General features: G+C 35.7%; 1 protein-coding gene across 1 annotated transcript in view; it reads left to right on the top strand.

Moving 5' to 3' along the window:
- The window catches only part of KIAA1109 (KIAA1109 ortholog), a 249312-nt gene that overhangs the window by 169946 nt on the left and 68789 nt on the right, over positions 1 to 10577 (top strand). Inside the window, exons 53-54 of the mRNA XM_006881048.1 lie at positions 7714 to 7811; positions 9506 to 9691. Coding sequence (XP_006881110.1) covers positions 7714 to 7811; positions 9506 to 9691 — 284 coding nt within the window. The remainder of the gene's footprint in view (positions 1 to 7713; positions 7812 to 9505; positions 9692 to 10577) is intronic.

The following is a 10577-nucleotide window of genomic DNA, read 5'->3' as shown; positions in this document are numbered from 1 at the left end:
CTATTTGCAACTTTTTGAGAAAGCGCCACATCACTTTCCACAGTGGTTGCACCATTTTATACTCCCACCAACAGTGAATAAGTGTTCCAGTCTCTCCACAACCTCACCAACATTTGTTGCTTGTTATTCTGTTAAATTTTGCTAGTCTTACTGGGGTGAGATGATATCTCATGCCATACCGCAAGGCTAAACTTGAATTCAAGAGTAAATTTCATTTGGTCTTTCTAAATTCACAGATTTATATTTTTAGCCTTAAATATTCTTTAAAATAAAATATTTAATTGACTTTGCAGGAACTAAAGTAATGAGGAATTAAGAGTAGGAAACAGGTTGATGCTATATTGTGAAGCCAACTATTTCGAGTATGAATATCATCACATTAAAAAAATACTTGGCATCAAGGGAATTCCTCCATGCTCAAGGAACAATTCATTCATTTAACATATGTACTGAGTTCCTACTATGATTCTCTACTTTCTTGACTCTTAATTATCTATTCAGGGAAGCAAGTTATCTAGGTATTCTTGTACAATTTCGTTTTAATTTTTATTAATTCTATGAATGTCAGGTACACAGGGCTTTGTATCTATATCACAGGAAAACCTAATATATAACAAGGAGACCAAATATTGCCTCCACTTGGAAAATATACACAGGATTTAATGTGCCACGTTGTTACTGTTGTTGTTATGTGCCATTGAGTCACTTGGCACTCATAGCAACCCTATGTACAACAGCCCTAAACAATGCTCTGTCCTGTGTGAGTCTCACTGTCTCTGGCACACCTACTGCCATTACCCCAATCATTGAATCAAATCTTATTAAAACATTGTTTGTGATGTGAATGGTGTTAAGACTGTTTCAAACTGGCAAACACTTATTTTCTAAAGATATTTTCCAAGATAATTTTATTCTTTACCAAGTACTAAATACTAAACTAATTAAAATTTAGATAAATAGACTTAAATTAATCTTGTATTTCTATGAATAGAAACTAGTGTCGGAGTTCATAGTATCAAACTAAGAGTTCTTTTTTCCCCCTATAGTATTTTTTTCTATTTATACTAGTTTATTTAAAAAATTCAAATATATTGTTTTTCTGACCAGAGTTTTCCAATTTCCCTCACCTTCCCACCCACCAAATTGTACAACCCCATGATTAATGCCTCCCCCTCCCCTGCACATACTTATCCCTCTGCTTCCACCCCCTCCACTCCCTTGAATCTTCATACTCATTCTAAAATAATGATTCTATACAATATTTGTCCTTGTGAGACTGAGTTAGTTCACTCAACATAATGTTCTCCAGTCCCTCCCAAGTTAGGTAATAATTTACAAAGTATTGCTATGGCATGCTGCGTAGTTTTCCATTATATGACTATACCATAATTTGTCAATCCATCCAGTTGTGGTTGGACATCTCAGTTTCCATGTTCTTGCGATGGTGAATAACAATGCTATATGAACATTAGTGTACAAATATCTGTTTGTGCCTCAGTTCTCATTTTCTCAGGTTATATTCCAAGCAGTGGAATAACTGAGTCGTATGGAATTTCTGTGCTCAGCTTTTTTTAGGAATCATCAAACTCCCTTCCAGAATGGTTGTACCATTTTACAATCTTACCAAAATGTATGAGTTCTTACCTCACCACATCCTCTCCAACATTTATTACTCACTATCCTCTTAAACTTTGACAGTTACTGGAGTGAGATGATATTTCATTGTGGTTTTGATTTGCATCTCTCTTGTTACCAGTGCTTTGGAGCATTTCTTTATATGTCTGTTGGCCATCCGAATATCTTCCTCTGTGAAAATTATTTCCATGTCTTTTGCCCATTTTGTAATTGGGTTATCAGTCTTTTTCTTGTGGAGGTCCAGGAGTATTCTGTAAACTTTTGTTTTGAGACTCTTGTCTGAGATGGTATTGCCAGATGTTTGTTCCCAGTCAGTAGGTTCTCTTTTCACCCTATTGGAAAAAGTTTTTTATGTGCACAGGCATTTAATCCTTAGAAGGCCCCATTTATCAATTTTATCCTCTTCAGATTATGCATTTCTGGTTGTAGTTGGCAGTCTCTTTATACTGTAGACAGGGGTTTCTAAGCTTGATTCAAGTTTGTCTCTTAGGAACTTCATAGTTTTGGGCTTTACTCTCAGGTCTCTGGTCCACCATGAGTTGAATTTTGTATATGGAGTGAGATGTGGATTCCGTTTCATTTCCTGCAGGTGGAAATCCAAACTTGGAGTTCTTCAAGACAGTGAAGATCATTTTGATAAGATAAAAAGCTATTCCTAAGCTTTATATTGCTGCTAGATAGAAGATATGGGTATATCGCTAACTCTTATAACGATGAATGATGGCTAAAAAAAGACCTGACTTTCTCTTGTGAGAGAAAATATAGAACTCCCGACACTGACCTTCAAGCCTGGAACTGAATCCATCTGAGATCAGCTTTCAGCTAAATAAATGACAGCCTATAAAAGTGACCAGTAACAGCAGGAAACTATGTACTACTAGAAAAACTGACCATATGAAACCAAAAGGGAAATATTTGCCCCCAAACAAAGCTTAGATGGCAGGGAGGGAGAAGAAAGAAATACAGATAGAAACAGAAATTACGGAGAAACAGTAGGTAGAGTGCTGGTGCGTTGTGGAGATTGTAACTAAGGTCATGAGTACATAATAATGTACATTAAAAAAGTTCATAAGTTGGTAAATAAACAGACACATTTGCTCTTTAATCTTTTGCACACACTACACTTAAAAAACAACCAAGCGAATGATGACAAAGAGGACTGGAAATTAATATCTCAACACTAAAAAATTGGAAAGTCAAATTATAAAGCCAAAGTAATTTTAGAGACTGGATCAGAACCATTCTATTCTGACTGTAGAGGCAACCAGAAACTTTTAAAAAAGAGCTGAGTAGGTCATGTGCCTTATAGTGGGCCATGAGGCCTTAGGAAGCATAAGCCCCTTCCCCGTCCTCCTTTGTATTTATTTTTCATTGACTCTCCCTTAATCTTTATAGTAAATTTTCTTTATTTTTTTAAACTTGGGGTTTTTCATACATTTCAGTTAGCTATAAGACATATTCTATTGTATAATGAGACTCGTATTCAAAACAATCTTTGTTAGGAAAGTATTTTATTTTAAGCATTAGTTTTTATAATTTTACTTAGCTGTCAGCAATTCATAGGAAATCCAAGGTTTCAGATAAATAACAAGTATTCTCTGATGTTGCCATTTTCTGGTGGGGCCTGAGGACACGACGCTGCTGAGGAAAAAACAGACAAAATGAGGCATAGAGGGCCAGAGCAAGAGCTAAGGCCCCAACGTTTATTCTTCTCAGCGTGTATAGAGAATATAAACATTCCATTAATATCAAAATAACCAAATTTCCTTCTGCACAACAAACAATTACCTCAAAGATTCCAAAGTAATAAATCTAACTATTATCTATGGAGCCAGAAGGAATGTGTCCTTGTATTAACTAAGAACCAAAGCTCTTAATGATTTACTCAGAAGATCCTAACAAACACATAAGCTTATTTCTATTTACAGCAAACCCTCAAAGACAGTAGCTTCTCCTAAGTCTGTATTTCCATAAGCTTTCTAGGACTTTAGTTTCTCATTAATGAAGCCTTTACAGCTGCTCTTCTGGGTTTTATGAAGTCTCATGAAAGTACCTGTTTTCTCCGGACATGTCTACGTGCTTGTCTAGGAAGCTGTTTTCAGCTAATTTTCTGCTGAGTGTTCTCAAAGCAGTTCTCTAAATTCAAACACCTCCAGTGAAGCAAGGTACAATAATTTCAGAAACTTTCATACTCTGATGAGGTAAACAGAGATGCTAAGTCCTGTTTTGGGGTAGGCATGGTCATCCTGTAAGGATGGTACAGGATCAGGCAGAATTTCATTCTGTTGTACATAGTTTCTTTATGAGTTACTTTATGGCGCTAAACAAAAATATGGCTGTCTTTGAAGAGTCATAGTGGTATGGTGCATAAAACACTTTGATACAAACTAAAAAATCAGTAATTTGAACCAAATAGTTGCTCATCTAGGGAAAGATCAGATGGCCTAGCGTTAAGAAATTGTGCTGCTATCCCAAAGGCATGTGGTTTGAATCCATCAGCTGCTCTGAGGGTGAAAGATGAAGTGTCTCCTTTGCAATTTACTGCCTCTGAAAACCCATTAGAGGGTAAGCAATGGGCTGGTTCCAACTTGAAGGCACAAAACAAGTGGTGCAGTGGATAAAACATTTTGAACCCAGTAGTTTGAACCCAATAGCTGATCTGCTAGAGAAAAATGAGGTAACTTGCTTCTGTAAGGATTTATCTTCTGCAACAAGTTCTCCAAGTCCTCCTCACTTTCAGCAAGCAAGGTTGTATCATCTTCACAATGCAGGTTATTGATGAGTCTCCCTCCAATCTTGGTGCCATATTCCTCGTCAGAGTTCAGTTTCTTGAATAATTTTCTCAGCATACAGATTAAATAGGTATGGAGAGAGAATACAACCCTGATACACTCCTTTCTAAATTTTAAACTATGCAATATTACCTTGTTCTGTTTACACAGTTGCCTCCTCGTCCAGGTGTAGGTTTCACATGAGCACAATTTAGTGCTCTGGGACTCCCATTCTTCTCAATGTCAGCCACAACTTGTTTTGATCCACATAGTAAAATGCCTTTGAATAGTCAATAAAGCACAAATAGATATTGATGCCTTTGAACTATGATGTTAAAGAAGAGCACTGAACATCCCATGGACTGCAAAAAGAACAAAGAAATAGGTCTTAGAGAGGGTGCAGCCAGAGTGCTCTTTGCAGGCAAGGATAATGAGGCTTTGTTTCACATACTTTGGGCACGTTGTTAGGAGGTGCTATCCTTGGAGAAGGGACATGATGTTTGGAAGAGTAGAGGATTAGTGAAGGAGAGTTAGACCCTTGACTGGATAGTTTGACATGGTACTGCATACAGTGGGCTCTAATGTGTTGGAAAATTGAGGATGGTATCAGGAAAAGATTCAGAGCTTTTGTTAATAGGATCACTATACTCGACTTAATGGCACCTAACAACAACAACAACAGCAGCAATGTTTTATAGCCTTGGAAACTCTTAAGGAGCAATTCAACTCTGTCTATAGCATTGCTATGCATTACAATTAATTCCATGGTAGTGTGGCATGGGGTTTTTGTTGCAATCTTAAAAGAAAGAACATACACAAACATGTTATCTTTTTAGAATTAGGTCAAGTATGTATTTAATTGATAAAGAGGTGGAAAATTGTATAGTTAACAGGAATAGTTCAGTAGCATCTCCTATATTACCATGAAGTAAAATCACTGTGTGATACATTTTGTAAGTAACTGAACTTTTACTTAAAGTCTAAGACTTTTTTTCTGAAATCAGAGGAAGTTTATGTGATGATAGTGATACATCAGCCCATTGCAAATAGTCTTTTAACATGCATTAATTCATCAAAATGTGCAGACATTTTATAAAGACATGGAAAGACTTTTTACAGAGGAAAACATCCAAATGGCCAACAGACACATGAAGATATATTCAGAACACCTAGCAATAAAAGTGATGCAAGTCAAAACCATGATGAGATGCCATCTCACTCCAGTAGCAGTGGCAAAGTTTAGCAGGACAGCAATCAATAAATTTTAAAGAGGATGTGGAGAGAAAGAAACTCTCATATATTATTAGTGGAATTGTTAAATGGTACAACCACAGTGTAAGGCAGTTTAGCATTTCCTCTAAAAGCTGAACATAGAAATTCCATATGACCCAGCTATTCCACTGCCAAGAATATACCCTGAGGAAATTAGAACTGAGATACAAATAGATTTGTACACTGATATTCATAGCCGCATTATTCACAGTTGCAAGATTATAAAAAACAGCTCAAGTGTCTAACCAAAATCCAATGGATTGGGAAACTGTGATGCATTCACATGATGGGATAATATATAGCACTCAGGATCAACGATTTCGAAAATTACTGTATAACTTATAGGAGATTGGAGAACATTATGGTGAGTGAATTAACTCAGTCTCATAAGAACAATACGGCATAAAACCATTATTCTAAAAATAGAAGGATAACTGATAAAACATGTATGGGAGCAAATGGGGGGAAAGGGTGGGAGCAGACAGGTGAGGGTGGAAAGAGGGGAAATCACAGAGTTACACAATGTGGTAGGTATACGGAGGGGGTAAAGGAATTGAAAGAAATTTGAGAGGGACCTGAAAAGATAGGATAATGGGGACGTAATTCAATAGGGATTAATGTTATGAAACAGAATGTTTGGGGATTGATGTATGAAACACAATATGAGGGAAGCACAATGTATACAAATTTTATATGCAAACCAGTATAATTTTTTTTTAAAAATAAGGACTAATTCATAAAAATGTATAGCTTCAGGTATGAATCATTAAATGAACAGACATTGAGCCATTATTTTTTTCTAAAGCAATTTTCCTGTAAGAAAGTACAATTAATTGATAGAGATTCTCACATCTCCAGTGTTTTATTTGTTGTCAGTGGCTCTCATAATGGTTCAGATTTCCTGTGATCTAAGAAAAGCAAATGGAGGCATTGCCTGATCCTGCACTATCCTCACAATGACTTCTCTGAGCTCATTTTAGCAGTCTTTTGTCAGTCTATCTTGTTGAGAATCTTCCTTGTCTTCAAACATTGTTTTTCTAAGGACTAATCTCTCCTGGCAACATGTTGAAAATATGTGAGACAAAATTTCCTTATCCTTGTCTCTAAGGAGCACATTGATTACACTTGTTCTAAGATAAATTTATTTATTCTTTTGTCATTACTTGGGATAGTCAATATTCTCCTCCAACACTGATTCAAAAGCATTGATTCTTCTTTGGTCATCCTTATCTTATTGTCCACCTTTCAGATACATAGGAAATCATTGAAAATACGGTGGTACAGATTAGAAATATTTTTGTCTTTAAACGTACGTTACTGCTGTTTAGCCCTTTACAGAGGTCCTTGACAGATTTTCCCACGGGAGCATGTCTTGATTTCTTGATGTGTGTTGATTAGAGATACAAGCAAAATTAAGTCATTGACATCAGCCTTTTTTCCATTTATCATGTTGCCTGTTGGTCTGTTGTTGCTGTTGATTGCCTTCAAATTGAGCACGACTCATAGTGACCCTCTGAACAAAAGGCCTGAAGCCCCTCTACAACTCTCAACATTTATCAAAGTTCATAGCGTTTCCAAAGGCATGTTATTTTAGGAAGTGGTTGCCACTCCCGTTTCCAAACCTCTCATAGTATTATGTTAGTGGTAAAGATTTTTGTTTTCTTGATTTGAAATATAAGATGCATTCAAGGCTGTAGTTTTTGATATTCTGCAGTTAGTTCTTCAAGCCTTTTTTCACTTTCATTGAGCAAAGTTATGTCATCTGCATAATACAGTTTGTTAACGAATCTTCTTCCAATTCTTATATTCTTCTTCATATAGTGTAGATTCTGGAATGATTTACTCAGCATACAGAGTGATTAGGTAGGAGGAAGGGTACAACCCTGATGCACACCCAAAAGGGCCTGTTAAGTATTGGGTTAGTAGTAAAAATGAATTAATAGCTTATGTGTGGAGCAATCAAATGTGGAGAGTGGTTACTATTTTTCTTTTTAGTGACATTGTTCCAAATGCTCAATTATTTAACATCTTCTAGGAGGAGAACAGCCTATTCCTCTGTGGAATGAACATGATGGAACAGCCGATGGAGATAAACCTAAAATTCTTCTCTATTCACTGAACTTGCAATTTAAGGTAATATAAATAATAACATGTTAGAAGTATTTTTCTATAAATGCATGCCTGTTATAGAACATTCTTAGGTAAAATGTATCAAATAAAAATAACCATTTTTAGTTAATAACAGAATAAATATGCTTCAAGATTTTCTTTACTCATTTTTATGTATACTTATTTTATATGTTTTTAAAACTATTAGATAATATTAGCACATTTAAATTTTTTACAGTGATATTATACTGTTTTAACAATGACTTTTTGTTTTTAACAGTGTATTTTATGACTTCCTGTTAAAACAGCAGGAACAGATGGGGACAGCTGAGTCTAACCTCTAATAACTTCACAAAGGGGAATAGTCCCTATCAGTAACATCCACAATAAAAACCAATTCCCAGAAGGTCAGGCATGGCCTCTATACTTCATCACCTACTACTGTGCATTCCAACACCAGTTGTACTGATCAAGGCCCATTATCCATTGCATCAATCACACATATCTCAAACCCATACTCATGGTTACAGGGCTTACTAGGGAAGTTAACATGTTACAATTCAGGTTAGCATTATCAGCTATTCAGTCTGGTTATTTTCTCAAGCTTGCTCACAGGTCTTTTTGTTCTTCAGTCTCAAAAGTCCCTTTTACTACTACTACAAAGTCCTGCCAATTATGGCGCCTTCCTCAGCCCTCCAGCAAGTTCAGAGAAGATTCCTGGCTCTGGCATCATTGGGACAACAGTCCCAACTCAGCTCTGTTGCATGTCAGTCTCTGGTTCTCTGCCGAGTCTGTTTTTGCTGGTTTAGGAATCTCTGGCTTGGAAGGACTGCACTGCACTCTCTGCTTCCTCTTCTTGTCACTAGCGAGATTCCCATCTGTACTGCTCAATTTGTTCAATATAAAGTTAGTGGGAGGGAATAAGCTGAACAATCCCATAATGCTTAGTTTATCCATACCCTGTTTCAACTTCCTATACAGTCATATGGTGAAAATCAAAGTTGATGGCTAGGAAAGTAATTTTGAACAATAAACTCATGACATAACTCCTCTTCTGGTGAATATTTCACTATATTTTAAGTGTATTGCTGTTATAAATTACTGTGCAAGAAATATTTAATATACTTGCTCAATTTGAAATGCCTTAATAAAAACTTGCCATTTTTGATAGTTAAGATATATTCTTAGTCTTTTAAAAGATGATATATTCATCTTAAAAAGAAAAAAGATGTTTTTTATGAAATAGACTTTTAACTGTAATATATTTAATTCCAAATTAATGTATTAGCATTTCACATATTAAATACAAAATAATTAGATGACATTTAAAGCTGAGCATTTCCTACTTATAGGAGAAAGAATATTGTCAGTTTTATCATTTTATTAGATACATCCTGTGTTTCATAGAGCTCTGTTGGCACAGAAAATGAAGCATTGCGTAGCTAACTAAAAGGTCAGCTGTTTGACAAACCACTGCTCGACAGAAAAATGGGAAAGTCCACTCCTGTGAAGGTTTACAACCTTGGAAACACTAAGGGGCAGTTCTGTTCTCCCCTATAACATTCAGTAGAAATCAACTGAATAACAATGGGGTTTTGTTTTGTCATTTTTTTAACAAATATTTTAAAACATGGCTATTTATCATATTAAAAGATTGCATTTGAGTGAGTGATATATTGTTATTATATACCTCTTCCTCCTAACATGCAATCTTCTAGGGTATTCAGGTAACAGCTACTACACCATCAATGAGAGCTGTTAGATTTGAAACTGGCTTGATTGAGTTGGAACTCTCAAATCGACTTCAAACCAAAGCTTCACCAGGAAGTAGCAGCTATCTCAAACTGTTTGGTAAATGCCAGGTGGATTTAAATCTGGCATTAGGACAGATTGTCAAGCATCAAGTGAGTATATTCTCTTTTGATATTAGAATTAATGGTGTGTGTTTTTTAATTTTTTGCTGTTTAGGCATATTTTGTGTCTGTGTGTCTATATTTGTGGTGGGCTTTCCTTTTTGTATTCTTCACAGATAACTGCATTTTTTAGAAATTGAAGCTTTGTGGAAACCCTGAATCAAACCAGTCCATTTTCAACAGTATTTGTTCACTTCATGTCTCTGTGTAATATTTTTGTAATTCACTGTATTGGACTTTTCATAACACTATCATAACCTGTTATTAGAAAATCCAAAATTCAAATCTGTGTCCATCTATTTCAGTTTGACTCATAGCGACCCTCTACCAGGTTTTCAAGGCTGTAAATCCCCATCTTCCTAGATAGTTGTAGCTGGTAGAGTTGAACTAACAACCTTTTGGTTAACAGCCCACACAGTATACACTAGACCATCAGGGCTCCTAATTTACTACAGAATAGAATATACTTAAATTTTATATATGCTGAGAAATCATTTTTGTCATTCATTCTATTGTGATAATAAATTTTCTCTGATGATCTGGAACCGACCCCCCAAAATCACTCAAGTATGCCTATATTTATGAAAGTATTTCGTCTAACTTTGTTAAATTTCTGATTTTAATTATTTTTTTAAATTATTATTTTTTGTGTGTGTATCTTCAAGTCAGATCTGACTGGTACAGGAGGAGATTCTCCTTCTTTCTCCAGCAGAGCATCTGGTGGATTCGAACTGCTCACCTCTGGGATTGCAGTGCAGCTTCTTGCCACTAGGCCACCAGAGCTCGCCTCATTGAAATTATTAATAAAACTTTATGTAAAAAAAGCTTTCATTTTACCATGGCATTTCACTGAGCATGGGGCCAGTGCAAATTTAAT

Source organism: Elephantulus edwardii, unplaced genomic scaffold, assembly GCF_000299155.1.
Source record: "Elephantulus edwardii isolate Elephantulus edwardi_28Jun2011 unplaced genomic scaffold, EleEdw1.0 scaffold00012, whole genome shotgun sequence".
Classification (NCBI taxonomy): Eukaryota; Metazoa; Chordata; class Mammalia; order Macroscelidea; family Macroscelididae; genus Elephantulus; species Elephantulus edwardii.
Note: the sequence above shows the minus strand (reverse complement) of the source record. Positions and strands in the feature narration are given on the sequence as shown.